This window comes from Tachyglossus aculeatus, chromosome 7, assembly GCF_015852505.1.
Source record: "Tachyglossus aculeatus isolate mTacAcu1 chromosome 7, mTacAcu1.pri, whole genome shotgun sequence".
Classification (NCBI taxonomy): domain Eukaryota; kingdom Metazoa; phylum Chordata; class Mammalia; order Monotremata; family Tachyglossidae; genus Tachyglossus; species Tachyglossus aculeatus.
Genome location: NC_052072.1, coordinates 18,330,866 through 18,348,862, shown reverse-complemented (window position 1 = coordinate 18,348,862; position 17,997 = coordinate 18,330,866). Strand labels below are relative to the sequence as shown.

The following is a 17,997-nucleotide window of genomic DNA, read 5'->3' as shown; positions in this document are numbered from 1 at the left end:
AGCACTGGGGTTGATACAAGGTAATCAGGTTGTCCCACATGGGGCTTGCAGTCTTCATCCCCACTTTCCAGATTAGGTAACTGAGGCCCAGAGAAGTAAAGTGACTTGCCCAAAGTCACACAGCTGACAGTGGCGGCACCAGGATTAGAACCCAAGCCCTGGGTCTTGCCACTAAGCCACGCTGCTGCTTCCCGCAGAGTGGGTAGAGCTTGGACCTGGGAGTTGGAAAGACATGGATTCTAACCTCAGTGACCTTGGGCTAGTTACTTCACTTCTGGGCCACAGTTACCTCATCTGTAAAATGGGGATTGAGACTGAGCCCCACATGAGATCGGGACTGTGTCCAACTTGATTTGCTTGTATCCACCTTTGTAGTGCCTGGCACATCGTAAGCGCTTAGCAAATGAAAGCATTTATTAAGCACTTAACTATGTGCAAAGCACTGTTCTAAGCACTGGGGAGGTTACAAGGTGATCAGGTTGCCCCACGGTGGGGGTGGGCTCACAGTCTTAATCCCCATTTTCCAGGTGAGGTGACTGAGGCACAGAGAAGGGAAGTGACTTGCCCAAAGTCATACAGCTGGTGGAGCGGGGATTTGACTCCAAAGCCTGTGCTCTTTCCACTGAGCCACGCCGCTTCTCTACCACCATTATTCAATACCACCATTATTATCATGATTACTCTGCAATCATGCTCTGCTTCCTCTGCTCCTGGCTCTATTCAGCTCCCTCTGGTCCAGGGACCACTTATCCAGCACTTCCCAGGGCTGGGCTGCCCGGTGGAGCCAGAGACGGCACAGAGGCAGGATGCCGGGCTGCTGGTCCCCTCTGCAGGGGACTCTCAATCCCAGGGAGATGCCACCCTGGGGGCCGGGCACAACTGGAGCCTTCCCCCCACATTCCTCTCCACAAAACGTTTTATTTACAAACTATATTATACGGACCAACGGACACGGGGCCCAGTCAGGTCGCAGTGGCTGTGGCCCAGGGCCCCACCCCTCCTCCGGCAGGGCCCAGCTCAGTGGAGGCATCTGAGGAGTGGTCATAGGTCTACTTGAAGGGTGGCCCTTGGGGCTCTGTAAGGGTGCCGCAGGCATTGGTCAGTCCCAGGAGGGAGCGGAACTGGGCAGGGGGGGTGGGTCAGAAGAGAGGGAACAGTGCGGCGCTCGGCCTCGCTCCCACTTCTGGGGCGCAGGACGGGGCCGGAGGGGAGGCTGGAAGATGAAGTGCAAAGTGCCCGACGGCGGGCAGGGGGGCCGGCTCCTCTGTGTCCCAGTGCCTCCCCCTGCTTCCCGGGCTCCATCCATTCTGGTTGCGGAGGTCTGAGGGGCAGAGGGAGGCCCGCACTCAGGTCTTCACGTCCAGCAGGGGCACCCGCTTGTGTTGGTAGCTGCCGTGCCAGCCGTGCACCACCTGGGCGGGCGGGGAAGAGCCTGGCATCAACCCCCCGGCCCCCGCCCCCACCCCTCCCGTCTTCCCAGGCCCAGCCGCCTGGTCGGCCTCCGGGCCCTCACTCACCCTGGGGTCCCCCACGTCGCCCAGCAGCTCCTGCTCCGCCTCCTGCAGCTCCTCGGTCGGGTCGTAGCTGTACAGGGGCAGCAGGTGGTGGCGCAGCCGGTCCACTCTGAGAGCCGAGAGGCGGGGAGGGGGGGAAGATGCCCGGGCTGGTCTGGCCCCCAACCCCCTTCCCCGGCCAGGTACCCCACCGGGGAGGCGGGACAGATGGGGGACGGCCTGGCGTCTCCATCTCTCCTGGGACTGACCGATGCCCGCGGCCCCCTTACAGAGCCCCAGGCTTGGGCGCACAGTTTCAGAGTCCAATCCCCCTCCCTCGGGAAGTTCTTCCTCAGGTCTGACCCAACCCTTCCTTGCTGCAGTTTAGCCTTATTTCCTCTGGCTCAGGTCCCCCGTGAGCCTGGGCCACCCCCGCGACTCCCTGTGGGAACCCCAGCCCAACCCGGGCCCCAGACTCACCGCTTCTTCTTCCGGATATACATCATCTGCAAGACAGACAGGTGCAGACCCTTGGGGGGTGCGGGGGAGACCCCAGAACAAGAAACCCCTGCCCCTGACACAGGGAGGGGCCTGGAACAGGGGAAGTGGGGCTCAGATAGGGGAGGAGGAAAGTTGATGCGGAAGGAGGGTTCTCCTCCTCCAATGCCCCATCTGTCTTTCCTTCCCTCGCCCCCACCCACCCCACCTTAGCCTTACCACAGCCAGGACGACCCCCATGAGGGTGATGAGGATGAAGGGTCCCAGCACGTAGCCCACCAGGGAGTCGCTGTTGGCCCTGGGGGCAGTAGGGGCCGTCGTGTTACTCATCTCATCGGCATCGGCGGGCAGCGGGGCCGGGCATCAGCGAGACCCCTCCTCCCGGGAGCCCTGCAGACGGGGCAGGGCACTGTATAAGCGCTTGGGGGAGTACAATACAACAGAGTTGGTAGACTCCTTCCCTGCCCACATCGAGCTTACAGTCTAGTGGGGGAGACAGACATTAATATAAATAAAAAATTTTCATTTCACTCAGTAACATCATCCTATTGGTGTCACTTTTCTAAACTAAAATCCCCCCTTTCCCTTTCATTCAAACTGATCCAAGCACTTATTCTATCCTGCCTTGATTACTGTATCAGCCTCCTTGCTGACCTCCCTGCCTCCTGTCTCTCCCCACTCCATACTTCACTCCGCTGCCCAGATCATTTTTCCTTTTAGTAGTATCTGTTAAGTGCTTACTACATGCCAGGCACTGTACTAAGTCCTGGGGCAGATGCAAAATAATGAGGTTGGACACGATCCACGTTCCACATGGGGCTTTGGAACATTTTCTAAAAAAAACTAATAATCAGTCCACGTCTCCCCACTCTTCAAGAACTTCCAGCGGCTGGCCATCTCATTGTTGGGCAGGGATTGTCTCCATTTGTCGCTAAATTATACTTTCCAAGCGCTTAGTACAGTGCTCTGCACACAGTAAGCGCTCAATAAATACGATCGAATGAATGAATCTACCTCCAGGTCACCCAGAAACTCCTTACCATCAGCTTCAAAGCACTCCATCAGCTCTCCCCCTCCTACCTAACCTTGCTGATTTCCTATTACAACCCAGCTCGCACACTTGGCTCCTCAAACGCCAACCTATTCACTGCATTTAATCTCACCTATCTCACCACCGACACCACGCCCATGTCCTTCCTCCTGCCTGAAACTCCCTTCATATCTGACAGACCATCATCCTCCCCATCTTCAAAGTCTTATTAAAATCCTATTTCCTCCAAGAGGCCTTTCCCGACTAAGCCCTCATTTCCCCTACTCCCTCTCCCTTCTGTGTGGCCTATGCATTTGGATCTGTCCCCTTTAAGCACCTGATATTCGCCTTTCCCTCAGCTCCACAGTACTTATGGCCATATCTAAGATTTTACTGTCTCTCCCCCCTCTACACTGTAAGCTCCCTGTGGGCAGGGAATGTGTCCATCAACTCTATTGCATTGTTCACTCCCAAGCACTTACTACAGTGCTCAGCACACGGTAAGCACTTAACAAATACCACTGATTGAATGATTTGAAACAATGTAATCAAGTTCCAGTCTAAGGAGGATGGAGAGCTGATATTTAATCCCCATTTTACAGAAGGGGAAACTGAGACCTAGAGACATTAAGGGACTTGCCCAAGGGTACAGAGCAGGTAAACAGCTGAGCTGGGATTGGGACCCAGGTCCCCTGACTGCTTTTTCTACTAGGCCATGCTGCTTCTCCACATCAGGGCCCAAGGTATGGGGGAAGGGGAGAGAGCTGAAGTGATACCCCCCAAGTGATACCCCCCACCCCCTTAGTTGAGCCCCACTGCTTCTCCCCAGGGAGGGGATTCCCTCAGCCAGCTCCACCCCCCAGCCAGCCCCTTTGGCCCTGAGCTGGACAATCAATCGATCAATCGTATTTATTGAGCGCTTACTGTGTGCAGAGCACTGTACTACGCGCTTGGGAAGTACCAGTTGGCAACATACAGAGACAGTCCCTACCCAACAGTGGGCTCACAGTCTAAAAGGGGGAGACAGAGAACAAAATTAAACATACTAACAAAATAAAATAAATAGAATAGATATGTACAGGTTAAATAAATAGAGTAATAAATAAGTACAAGTTGGCAACATATAGAGACGGTCCCTACCCAACAGTGGGCTCACAGTCTAGAAGGGGGAGACAGAGAACAAAACAAAACATATTAACAAAATAAAATAAATAGAATAGATATGTACAAGTAAAATAGAGTAATAAATATGAACAAACATATATACATATATACAGGTGATGTGGGGAAGGGAAGGAGGTAAGGCGGGGGGATGAAGAGGGGGAGGAGGGGGAGAGGAAGGAGGGGCTCAGTCTGGGAAGGCCTCCTGGAGGAGGTGAGCTCTCAGTAGGGCCTTGAAGGGAAACCAGTCCAGGGGTGGTTAGCTCTGCACAGTAAGCGCTCAAAAATACGACTGATTGATTAACTGGGAGACCAGGAGTGGGGCCAGGAGGCTGAGCGCCTGATAGACTGCTGGGACCTGGATGAGAGACAGAGACCCCCTTTTAGACTGTGAGCCCACTGTTGGGTAGGGACTGTCTCTATATGTTGCCAACTTGTACTTCCTAAGCGCTTAGTACAGTGCTCTGCACACAGTAAGCGCTCAATAAATACGATTGATTGATTGATTGATTGGTCTCCCCCAAGGTGAGGAGTGAGAACCCCACTCCAGTGCCCGCCGGGCTGCAGGGCACCACAAAATGCAGGCACCACAGGGTGGTCTGGCCCAAGACCCCTCTGACCCCATCAGAGGGCTCAGGGAGGAATGGGGGAGCAGGCCCCCCTCTCTTTGTGGTTGCCCCGGAGGCAGGCCGGGCTGAAGCTGAGGGGTGGCCAAGGGGAGAGGAGGGGCCCGGGGAACTCACCTTTGGCTGGGAGGAAGGCCTCAACCTAGAACACCGGGACTCTGAAGATTCATTCATATTTATTGAGCATTTAGAGAAGCAGCGTGGCTCAGTGGAAAGAGCATGGGCTTTGGAGTCAGAGGTCACGGGTTCAAATCCCAGCTCTGCCAATTTTCAGCTGTGTGACTTCGGGCAAGTCACTTCTCTGGGCCTCACTTACCCCATCTGGAAAATGGGGATTAAGACTGTGAGCCCCCCATGGGACAACCTGATCACCTTGTAACCTCCCCAGTGCTTACAACAGTGCTTTGCACATAGTAAGCGCTTCATAAATGCCATCATTATTATTATTTACTGCGTGCAAAACACTGTGCTAAGCACTTGAAAGAGTACAACATAGCAAACAGATACATTCCTGCCCACACCGAGCCCAGGGGACTGTGGGGGCGCGTCCGATTTCTGGCCCAGCTCAAAGAGTGGGTGGCTCTTCTCCAGCCCCCTCCCTGGCACTCACACTGACATTATCGCTTTAATTCTTGTGCATCTAGCTTTAATTCTATTTGTTCTATTTTGACACCCGTCTCCATGTTTTGTTTTGTTGTCTGTCTCCCCCTTCTAGACTGTGAGCCCATTGTTGGGTAGGGACCATCTCTATATGTTGCCGATTTGTACCTCCCAAGGGCTTAGTACAGTGCTCTGCACACAGTAAGCGCTTAATAAATACAATTGAATGAATGAATGCCCGTTTACTTGTATTGATGTCTGTCTTCCCCCCTCTAAGACTGTGAGCCTGTTGTGGGCAAGGATTGTCTCTATTGCTGTATTGTATTTTCCAAGCGCTTAGTACAGTGTTCTGCACACAGTAAGCACTCAATAAATACGATGGAATGAATAAGTCCTGGGCACCCACAGGACCAACCACCCCGACTGATTAGGCACTGGTGAGGAACAGCGAGGCTCAGTTGCAAGGGACCGGGCTTGGGAGTCGAAGGACGTGAGTTCTAGTCCCACCTCCGCCACTGGTCTGCTGTGTGACCTGGGGCAAGTCATGTCACTTCTCTGGGCCTCAGTTCCCTCATCTGTAGAACAGGGATGAAGACCGGGAGCCCCACGTGGGACAGCCTGATTACCTTGTATCAGAGCAGCGTGGCTCAGTGGAAACAGCTCGAGCTTTGGAGTCAGAGGTTCAAATCCCAGCTCCGCCAATCGTCAGCTGTGTGACTTTGGGCAAGTCACTTCACTTCTCTGTGCCTCAGTTCCCTCATCTGTAAAATGGGGGATAAGACTGTGAGCCCCCCGTGGGACAACCTGATCACTTTGTAACCTCCCCAGCGCTTAAAACAGTGCTTCACACATAGGAAGTGCTTAATAAATGCCATTATTATTACCCCTGTGCTTGGAACAGTGCTCGGCACATAGTAAGTGTTTAACAAATACCACCATTATTACTGCACCTAATATTATTATCGTATTATTATTCAGGCCCTACCAACACAGCTCTCCCCAGTGGGAGTGGACGGGCATCATTCTGAGGCCCCGCCTGGACCCCAACTGCTTCCCAGGGGTGGAAAAAATGCAACTACTAGGAACCAGCACATAGTAAGCGCTTAATAAATGCCATTTTAAAAAAAAAAAAAGGAAGAAAAAAACCTAGGTTCTCTCCATCCAATAACTCCTGCCTGGTGGCCAGTCCTGGTGTCCGGATCCCTGTCTGGGCCGGGCCTGGGGGCTGCGGCTGGGGAAGGGGGAGAGCAGCAGGGAGGGAGGAGGAGGGCCTCCCATCCTCCCTGACACCCAGCCTCGGGTCCGGCCTTCCTCCCCCCGGCGCTAGTGGTAGAACAGCGCTTGGCACATAGTAATGGCTTAACAAATGCCATCATTATTATTATTTTTATTCTGTGGAGCTCCAGCAAAGGTCTGGGTCCGGGGCCTGGGACAGTGCGACCTCCCATCCTCCCTGACACCCAGCCTTGGGTCCGGCCTTCCTCTCCCTGGCGCTAGTGGTAGAGCAGCGCTTGGCACATAGTAATGAATGCCATCATTAGTATTATTTTTATTCTCTGGAGCTCCAGCAAAGGGTCTGGGTCCAGGGCCTGGGGCAGTGCGGCCTCCCATCCTCCCTGACACCCAGCTTCAGGTCCGGCCTTCCTCTCCCCGGTGTTAGTGGTAGAGCAGCGCTTGGCACATAGTAATGAATGCCATCATTAATATTATTTTATTCTCAGGAGCTCCAGCAAAGTTCTGGGTCCAGGGCCTGGGGCAGTGCGGCCTCCCATCCTCCCTGACACCCAGCTTCAAGTCCGGCCTTCCTCTCCCTGGTGCTAGTGGTAGAACAGCACTTGGCACATAGTAATGGCTTAACAAATGCCATCATCATTATTATTATTTTTATTCTGTGGAGCTCCAGCAAAGGTCTGGGTCCGGAGCCTGGGGCAGTGCGGCCTCCCATCCTCCCTGACACCCAGCCTCAGGTCCGGCCTTCCTCTCCCTGATGCTAGTGGTAGAACAGTGCTTGGCACATAGTAATGGCTTAACAAATGCCATCATTATTATTACTTTTATTCTCAGGAGCTCCAGCAAAGGGTCTGGGTCCGGGGCCTGGAGCAGTGCAGCCTCCCATCCTCCCTGACGCCCAGCTTCAGGTCCGGCCTTCCTCTCCCCGGCGCTAGTGGTAGAACAGCGCTTGGCACACAGTAATGAATGCCATCATTATTATTATTTTATTCTCCGGAGCTCCAGCAAAGGTCTGGGTCCGGGGCCTGGGACAGAGCAGCCTCCCATCCTCCCTGACACCCAGCTTCAGGTCCGGCCTTCCTCTCCCTGGTGCTAGTGGTAGAGCAGCGCTTGGCACATAGTAATGGCTTAACAAATGCCATCATTATTATTATTTTCAGGAGCTCCAGCAAAGGTCTGGGTCCGGGGCCTGGGGCAGTGCGGCTTCCCATCCTCCCTGACACCCAGCTTCAGGTCCGGCCTTCCTCTCCCTGTAGAGCAGCGTTTGGCACATAGTAATGAATGCCATCATTAGTATTATTTTTATTCTCAGGAGCTCCAGCAAACGTCTGGGTCCGGAACCTGGAGCAGTGCGGCCTCCCATCCTCCCTGACACCCAGTTTCAAGTCCGGCCTTCCTCTCCCTGTAGAACAGCGCTTGGCACATAGTAATGAATGCCATCATCATTATTATTTTTATTCTCAGGAGCTCCAGCAAAGGTCTGGGTCCGGAACCTGGAGCAGTGCGGCCTCCCATCCTCCCTGACACCCAGCTTCAGGTCCGGCCTTCCTCTCCCTGGTGCTAGTGGTAGAGCAGCGCTTGGCACACAGTAATGAACGCCATCATTATTATTAATTTATTCTCAGGAGCTCCAGCAAAGGTCTGGGTCCGGGGCCTGGGACAGAGCAGCCTCCCACCCTCCCTGACACCCAGCTTCAGGTCCGGCCTTCCTCTCCCTGGTGCTAGTGGTAGAGCAGCGCTTGGCACACAGTAATGAATGCCATCATTAGTATTATTTTATTCTCAGGAGCTCCAGCAAAGGTCTGGGTCCGAGGCCTGGGACAGAGCAGCCTCCCACCCTCCCTGACACCCAGCTTCAGGTCCGGCCTTCCTCTCCCTGGTGCTAGTGGTAGAGCAGCGCTTGGCACATAGTAATGGCTTAACAAATGCCATCATTATTATTATTTTCAGGAGCTCCAGCAAAGGTCTGGGTCCGGGGCCTGGAGCAGTGCAGCCTCCCATCCTCCCTGACACCCAGCTTCAGGTCCGGCCTTCCTCTCCCTGTAGAGCAGCGTTTGGCACATAGTAATGAATGCCATCATTAGTATTATTTTTATTCTCAGGAGCTCCAGCAAACGTCTGGGTCCGGAACCTGGAGCAGTGCGGCCTCCCATCCTCCCTGACACCCAGTTTCAAGTTCGGCCTTCCTCTCCCTGTAGAACAGCGCTTGGCACATAGTAATGAATGCCATCATCATTATTATTTTTATTCTCAGGAGCTCCAGCAAAGGTCTGGGTCCGGAACCTGGAGCAGTGCGGCCTCCCATCCTCCCTGACACCCAGCTTCAGGTCCGGCCTTCCTCTCCCTGGTGCTAGCGGTAGAGCAGCGCTTGGCACATAGTGATGGCTTAACAAATGCCATCATTATCATTATTTTTCTTCTCAGGAGCTCCAGCAAAGGTGTGGGCCCGTGCCCTGGCAGCTGCCGTGCCCCCTGCCCCCCGCCGGCCCTTACTCACCTCCCGCTGCACCGCCCCGCCAGCGCTGGGCCCCGGAAGAGCCGGGCCGGTCCTGGCGACGCGTGATTGACAGGCCCGCCCTAGGGGGCGTGGCCTCAGGAGGGGGCGTGGCCGCCTCCGGGAGCCGGCCAATCCCGAGGGCGGAGCGCGCGGCGGCAGCCAATCAGGAGGAAGGAAGCGGGCCGCGCCGGCGGCTGCAGGGGCGGGCTCCGGGCGGCAGAGGGCAGCAGAGGACCGCCCGGGGAAAACTGCCTGGAAAAATCCAAGAATTCCCCCAATCGGAGCCGCTATTGGAGCGGGGGGCGGATCCCATCCCATCCCATCCCATCCCATCCCATTCCATCCCATCCCATCCCGCCCTCTGATCTCCACCCCCCGCTGCTCCGCTCCCACGCACGCACGCTCCACCACCCGCTCATCCCTTTCCTGTGCGCAGGCAGCTCCTCGGGTTTCGTCACCCCCCCTTCTTAATTTGTATTTTTTTTAATGGCACTTGTTCATTCATTCATCATCATCATCATCAATCGTATTTATTGAGCGCTTACTATGTGCAGAGCACTGGACTAAGCGCTTGGGAAGTACAAATTGGCAACATATAGAGGCAATCCCTACCCAACAGTGGGCTTATTCAATCGTATTTATTGAGCGCTTACTGTGATAATATGATATAATATAATAATATAATATAATATAATATCATATCATATCATATAATATAATCATATTATATGATATGATATGATATTATATGATATGATATGATATTATATTATATTATATATTATTATATGATATTATAATTTTAGACTGTGAGCCCACTGTTGGGTAGGGACTGTCTCTATATGTTGCCAATTTGTACTTCCCAAGCGCTTAGTACAGTGCTCTGCACATAGTAAGCGCTCAATAAATACGATTGATGATGATTCTATAATTAATATAACATTCATTCAATCGTATTTATTGAGCTCTTGCTGTATGCAGAGCAATATGATATATAATATAATATAATATATAATTAATGTAATATTCATTCAATCGCATTTATTGAGCGCTTACTGTGTGCAGAGCACTGTACTAAGCGCTTAATAATATAATATAAAATATAATATAATATAATATAATTAATATAATATTTATTCAATCGTATTTATTGAGTGCTTACTGTGTGCAGAGCACTGTACTAAGTGCTTAATAATATAATATATAATATAATTACTATAATATAACAATATAATATAATATTCATTCAATCGTATTTATTGAGTGCTTACTGTGTGCAGAGCACTGTACTAAGCGCTTAATAATATAGTATAAAATATAATATAATATAATTAATATAATATTCATTCAATCGTATTTATTGAGCACTTAACTGTGTGCAGAGCACTGTACTAAGCTCTTAATAATATAATATATAATATAATTACGATAATATAACAATATAATATAATATTCATTCAATCATATTTATTGAGCACTTACTGTGTGCAGAGCACTGTACTAAGCTCTTAATAATATAATATATAATATAATTACGATAATATAACAATATAATATAATATTCATTCAATCATATTTATTGAGCACTTACTGTGTGCAGAGCACTGTACTAAGCGCTTGGGAAGTACAAGTTGGCAACATATAGAGATGGCCCCTACCCAACAATGGGCTCACAGTCTAATCTAATCTAATCTAATCTAATCTAATCTAATCTAATCTAATCACTTATTAAGCGCTTACCTTGTGCAAAGCACTGTTCTAAGCGCTGGAGAGGTTACAAAGTGATCAGATTGTCCCACGGGGGGCTCACAATCTTAATCCCCATTTTACAGATGAGGGAACTGAGGCACAGAGAAGTGAAGTGACTTGCCCAAAGTCACACAGCTGACAAATGGAGGAGCCGGGACTTGAACCGATGACCTCTGACTCCAAAGCCCGGGCTCTTTCCACTGAGCCATGCTGCTTCTCATCCACGCTAATGACATGACATAACAGAGTATAATATAATAATATATATATGATATATACTATACATATACATATATACAATATATATATGTATAAATATACAATATATTGTATATACTGTATTATTATACAGTATAATAATATAATAATAATGATGGTATCTGTTAAGTGCTTACAATGTACCAGGCACTGTTCTAAGCGCTTGGGTAGATACAGGATAATCAGGTTGGGCTCAGTCCCTGCCCCATGTCAGCTGTGTGACTTCGGGCAAGTCACTTCTTTGTGCCTCAGTTCCCTCGTCTGTAAAATGGGGATGAAGACTGTGAGCCCCACATGGGACAACCTGATTACCTTGTTCTCCCTGCTCCCCAACGCTCAGAACGGTACCTGGCACCTAGTAAGCACTTAACGAATGCTGTCCTTATTATCATGTGGGGCTCACAGTCTTCATCCCCATTTTACAGATGAGGGAATCGAGGCACAGAGAATCAATCAATCAATCACATTTATTGAGCGCTTACTGTGTGCAGAGCACTGGACTAAGCGCTTGGGAAGTCCAAGTTGGCAACATAGAGAGACGGTCCCTACCCAAGAGAAGTTAAGTGACTTGTCCAAGGTCACACAGCAGACAAGTGGCAGAGCTGGGACTAGAACCCAGGTCCTTCTGACTCTCAGCCCCTTGTTCCATCCGCTAGGTCACGCTGCTTCTCTAATCCTACAGACCGCAGCTTTTCCAACTTTTAAAGCCCTCAGAAAACTCCACCTCCTCCAGCGAGCTTTCCCCAAATAACCCTCCAGCCTTCCCAATCATATATAAACCCGTCAGGCATTTCTAGAATTTATGAACTTAATTATACCCTTCCTCAGCACCTGGCCCACGTCCTCCATCTGGCCTGGAATTCGCTCCCCCTTCACATCAGACAGTCTACCACTCTCCCCATCTTCAAGGCTCTCCTAAAATCACATCTCCAAGAATTCTTTCCTAAGTACAATATAACATAGAGACGGTCCCTACCCAACAATGGGCTCACAGTCTAATATTATAATATAATATAATATGATATAATATGATATAATAATATAATATATAATATAATATATAATATAACATATAATATAATATATAATATAACATATAATATAATTTTAAGATGATATAACATACTATATTATATATTATTATATTATGCATTATAATATAATAATATAATATAATATATTTTTAGACCATGAGCCCACTGTTGGGTAGGGACTGTCTCTATATGTTGCCAATTTGTACTTCCCAAGCGCTTAGTACAGTGCTCTGCACATAGTAAGCGCTCGATAAATATGATTGATGATGATGATAATATAATATAATATAACATAATATATAATATAATACAGTACTATGCAATATAATATAATATAATATAATATAATATAATATAATATAATACAATATGACATGACATGACATGACAATATAATATAATATAATATAATATGATGACATGACATGACATGACATGACATGACATGATATAATATAATATATTATAACATAACATAACATAATATAATATAATATAATATAATATAATATAATATAATATAATATAATATAATATAATATAATATAATAATATAATATAATATAATATAATAATATAATGTAATGTAATGTAATGTAATTTATATAATCATTTATTAAGCGCTTACTATGTGTAAAGCACCGTTCTAAGCACTGGGGAGGTTACAAGGTGATCAGGTTGTCCCATGGCGGGGCTCACAGTCTTCATCCTCATTTTACAGATGAGGGAACTGAGGCACAGAGAAGTGAAGTGATGATGATGATGGTATTTGTTAAGCGCTTACTATGTGCAAAGCACTGTTCTAAGCGCTGGGGGGAATACAAGGTGATCAGGCATGTGACCCCTGCCCACGAGGAGTTTATAGTCTGCACCGCGGCTCAGTGGAAAGAGCCCGGGCTTGGGAGTCAGAGGTCGTGGGTTCTAATCCCGGCTCCACCATTTGTCAGCTGGGTGACTTTGGGCAAGTCACTTCACTTCTCTGGGCCTCAGTTACCTCATCTGTTAAATGGGGATGAAGACTGTGAGCCCTACAGGGGACAACCTGATCACCTAGTATCTCTCCCAGTGCTTAGAACAGTGCTTGGCACATAGTAAGTGCTTAACAAATGCCATTATTATTATTATTATTCAGCACTTAGAACAGTGCTTTGCACATAGTAGAAGCAGCATGGCTCAGTGGAAAAGAGCCCGGGCTTTGGAGTCAGAGGTCACGGATTCAAATGCCGGCTCCGCCGATTATCAGCTGTGTGACTTTGGGCAAAGTCTCTTAACTTCTCTGGGCCTCAGTGACCTCATCTGTAAAATGGGGATTAAGACTGTGAGCCCCCCGTGGGACAACCCGATCCCCTTGTAACCTCCCCAGTGCTTAGAACAGTGCTTTGCACATAGTAAGCATTTAATAAATGCCATCATTATTATTATTATTAATAAATGCCATCACTATTATAAAGGGTGGCAACTGGCCAACCAGGAAATAGCCCCCCATTATTATAGTAAGCGCTTAATAAATGCCATCATTATTATAAAGGGTGGCAACTGGCCAACCAGGAAATAGCCCCCCATTGTTATAGTAAGCGCTTAATAAATGCCATCATTATTATAAAGGGTGGCAACTGGCCAACCAGGAAATAGCCCCCCATTATTATAGTAAGCGGTTAATAAATGCCATCATTATTATAAAGGGTGGCAACTGGCCAACCAGGAAATAGCCCCCCATTATTATAATAAGCGCTTAATAAATGCCATCATTATTATAAAGGGTGGCAACTGGCCAACCAGGAAATAACCCCCCATTATTATAGTAAGCGCTTAATAAATGCCATCATTATTATAAAGGGTGGCAACTGGCCAACCAGGAAATAGTCCCCCAGAAATGAGCCAAGAGCCATCCAGTTTAGGGACCCTCTTCTCCCTCAACAACCGCTATTTCCAGCCTTCGGCCGGCTTTCCACACATTCAGGGGGACTGGGGCTCAGGCAACTCACACGCACTGCCACACGCAAACACATACACACGTGTTCCCAGAGTCACGCCACAGACACACCGGCATCCATGCCATCAATCCTGGCTCTTCCCATCCCGTCCAGACTTGCCCCTTCCATGAGCCCACTGTTGGGTAGGGACCGTCTCTATGTGTTGCCAACTTGGACTTCCCAAAAGCTTAGTAATAATAATAATAATAATAATAAGAATAATGGCATTTACTAAGCGCTTACTATGTGCAAAGCACTGTTCTAAGCGCTGGGGAGGTTACAAGGTGATCAGGTTGTCCCTGGTGGGACTCACAGTCTTAATCCCCATTTTACAGATGAGGTAACTGTAGTACAGTGCTCTGCACACAGTAAGCGCTCAATAAATACGATTGATGATGATGATGATGATGTGTTGCCAACTTGGACTTCCCAAGAGCTTAGTACAGTGCTCTGCACACAGTAAGCGCTCAATAAATAGGATTGAAGAAGAAGAAGAAGAAGGTTTGCAACCTAGGAGCAGCAGTTCACAGGGCAGGAGAGCAGGGAGGAGGGAGGAGAGTGGCAGGAGGTGGACAAATTAACACAGCAACCTGCAGTGCCAGGGCAGACCCCAGCCCTCAAGCCAGCTCTCTCCCCTCTATAATAATAATAATAATAATAATAATAATAATAATAATAATAATGGCATTTATTAAATGCTTCCTATGTGCAAAGCACTGTTCTAAGCGCTGGGGAGATTACAAGGTAATCAGGTTGTCCCACGGAGGGGCTCACAGCCTTAATCCCCATTTTACAGATGAGGAAACTGAGGCCCAGAGAAGTGAAACGACTTGCCCAAAGTCACACAGCTGACAATTGGTGGAGCCGGGATTTGAACCCATGACCATCCGCCAAGCCAGCTCTCTTCCTCCCTTCAAGGCCCTACTGAGAGCTCACCTCCTCCAGGAGGCCTTCCCAGACTGAGCCCCTTCCTTCCTCTCCCCCTCCTCCCCCTCTCTATCCCCCCATCTTACCTCCTTCCCTTCCCTACAGCACCTGTATATATGTATATATGTTTGTACATATTTATTACTCTATTTATTTATTTTACTTGTACATATCTATTCTATTTATTTTATTTTGTTAGTATGTTTGGTTTTGTTCTCTGTCTCCCCCTTTTAGACTGTAAGCCCACTGTTGGGTAGGGACTGTCTCTATATGTTGCCAATTTGTACTTCCCAAGCGCTTAGTACAGTGCTGTTCACATAGTAAGCGCTCAATAAATACGATTGATGATGATGACCTCTGACTGCAAAGCCCGCGCTCTTTCCACTGAGCCACGCTGCTTCTCAATCCGATTCCTCCCACGCTCTTTCCTAGAAGGAGGTGGAAAAGCCAGGCTGGTGTCTGCCAGAGGCCCACGGGGAAAACTTGGCTAACCAACAGGCCCCTGGCTGAGGAATGGATCCCTAAGCGTGAGGTGGCTCAGCCTTCCTCCTCCTCCTCCTCCTCCTTCTCTCTCCTGAAAAGCCGCTGAAAATGTCTGAAAAGCTGCCAACGTACAGGGCAGTATCCCCCTCCCCACCGCCTTACCTCCTTCCCCTCCCCACAGCACCTGTAAATCTGTATATATGTTTGTACATATTTATTACCCTATTTATTTTACTTGTACATATTTATTATAATAATAATGGCATTTATTAAGCGCTTCCTATGTGCAAAGCACTGTTCTAAGCGCTGGGGAGGTTACAAGGTGCTCAGGTTGTCCCACGGGAAGCAGCGTGGCTCAGTGGAAAGAGCCCGGGCTTTGGAGTCAGAGATCATGGGTTCGAATCCCAGCTCCTCCACGTGTCGGCTGTGTGACCTTGGACAACTCACTTAACTTCTCTGCGCCTCAGTTACCTCATCTGTAAAATGGGGATTAAGACTGTGAGCCCCACGTGGGACAACCTGATCACCTTGCTTCCCCCCCCCCCCCCCCCCCCCCCCGGCGCTTAGAACAGTGCTTTGCACATAGTAAGTGCTTAACAAATGCCATTATTATTATTATTATTATTAATCCCCTTTTTACAGATGAGGAAACTGAGGCACAGAGAAGTGAAGTGACTTGCCCAAAGTCACACAGTGGACAATTGGCGGAGCCGGGATTTGAACCCATGACCTCTGACACCACAGTCCGTGCTCTTTCCACTGAGCCATGCTGCTTCTCTATTCTATTTGTTTTATTTTGTTAATATGTTTTGTGTTGTTGCCTGTCTCCCCCTTCTAGACTGTGAGCCCGCTGTTGGGTGGGGACCGTCTCTATATGTTGCCAACTTGTACTTCCCAAACACTTAGTACAGTGCTCTGCAAACAGTAAGCGCTCAATAAATACAATTGAATGAATGAATGAATGCAGGGTAGGGTGGCATGGCTGGGGGAGGGAAGAGCAGGCATGCTGGGCAGGTGGAATAGCGTGCACAGGGCAGGGTGGCACATAATAATAATGATGGCATTTATTAAGTGCTTACCATTCCTTCATTCATTCAATTCAATCGTATTTATTGAGCGCTTACTGTGTGCAGAGCACTGTACTAAGCACTTGGGAAGTACAAACTGTGCAAAGCACTGTTCTAAGCACTGGGAAGGGTACAAGGTGATGAGGTTGTCCCACGGGGGGCTCACAGTCTTCATCCCCATTTTACAGATGAGGCAACTGAGGCCCAGAGAAGTAAAGTGGCGTGTCCAAAGTCACACAACTGACAGTTGGCGGAGCAGGGATTTGAACCCATGACCTCTGACTCCAAAGCCCAGGCTCTTTCCACTGAGCCACGCTGCTTCTCCCTGCAGGGCCTGTGCAGGGAGGGGTGGCATGGCATATTCTGTACTGCCCTTGTTTATCCCCTCACCTCCGTTCTCTCCCTGTCCAGCCCAGCCCGCACCCTCCGCTCCTCTGCCACTAACCTCCTCACTGTGCCTCGTTCTCGCCTGTCCCTCCGTCGACCCCCGGCCCACGTCCTCCCCCTGGCCTGGAATGCCCCCAATCCCTCTGCCCATCCGCCAAGCTAGCCCTCTTCCTCCCTTCAAAGCCCTACTGAGAGCTCACCTCCTCCAGGAGGCCTTCCCACACTCAGCCCCCTTTTTCCTCTCCTCCTTCCCATCCCCTCCGCCCTACCTCCATCCCCTCCCCACAGCACTTGTATATATATTTGTACAGATTTATCACTCTATTTCTTTTACTTGTATATATTTACTATTCTATTTATTTTGTTAATGATGTTGCATATAGCTGTAATTCTATTTGTTCTGATGACTTTGACACCTGTCTACATGTTTGGTTTTGTTGTCTGTCTCCCCCTTCTAGACTGTGAGCCCGTTGTTGGGTAGGGACCGTCTCTAGATGTTGCCAACCTGTACTTCCCAAGCGCTTAGTACAGTGCTCTGCACACAGTAAGCACTCTCAATAAATACGAATGAATGAATGAATGAATATTCAAGGCATGGGAGGAGGAGCCCAGTCTCACTCTGCCCTCCCCAGCGCAGGCACGAAGAGTCTCATTCATTCTAGACCGTGAGCCCGTTTTTGGTTAGAGACCGTCTCTCTATGTTGCCAACTTGTGCTTCCCAAGCGCTTAGTACAGTGCTCTGCACGCAGTAAGCACTCAATAAATACAATTGATTGATTGATTGATTGATTTTCCTCTGGCCTCTCCTCTTCCCCGTCATCACGGCATTCATTCATTCAATTGTATTTATTGAACGCTTACTGTGTGTAGAGCACTGTACTAAGCGCTTGGGAGTGCAAGTCGGCAACATATAGAGATGGTCCCTACCCAACAACGGGCTCACAGTCTAGAAGGGGGAGACAGAAAACAAAATAAAGCAAGTAA

General features: G+C 48.8%; 1 protein-coding gene across 2 annotated transcripts; it reads right to left on the bottom strand.

Annotated features, from left to right (window-relative positions):
- Positions 1-906: 906 nt before the first annotated feature.
- Positions 907-2,377, bottom strand: SMIM29 (small integral membrane protein 29). Of its 2 annotated transcripts, none has more exons than XM_038749418.1 (4): positions 2,211-2,377; positions 1,974-1,999; positions 1,518-1,623; positions 907-1,412 (listed from the first exon to the last, which is right to left on the bottom strand). In XM_038749418.1, exons 1-4 carry the CDS (start codon positions 2,319-2,321, stop codon positions 1,347-1,349), a joined length of 309 nt encoding a protein of 102 aa, XP_038605346.1. In that variant the 5' UTR covers positions 2,322-2,377; the 3' UTR covers positions 907-1,346. The 2 variants fall into 2 exon arrangements, with proteins under 2 accessions (XP_038605346.1, XP_038605347.1); XM_038749419.1 differs by having other exon boundaries at positions 1,518-1,584.
- Positions 2,378-17,997: the final 15,620 nt, after the last annotated feature.

What these genes read in the sequence shown, in the direction of transcription:
- SMIM29 (XM_038749418.1), bottom strand. Translation starts at nt 2,321, where the DNA reads ATGAGTAACACGACGGCCCCTACTGCCCCCAGGGCCAACAGCGACTCC. An exon ending in TGGGGGTCGTCCTGGCTGTG is followed by an intron (nt 2,000 to 2,210) that starts GTAAGGCTAAGG and finishes TCTGTCTTGCAG; the next exon opens with ATGATGTATATCCGGAAGAA. An exon ending in GCGACGTGGGGGACCCCAGG is followed by an intron (nt 1,413 to 1,517) that starts GTGAGTGAGGGC and finishes CCGCCCGCCCAG; the next exon opens with GTGGTGCACGGCTGGCACGG.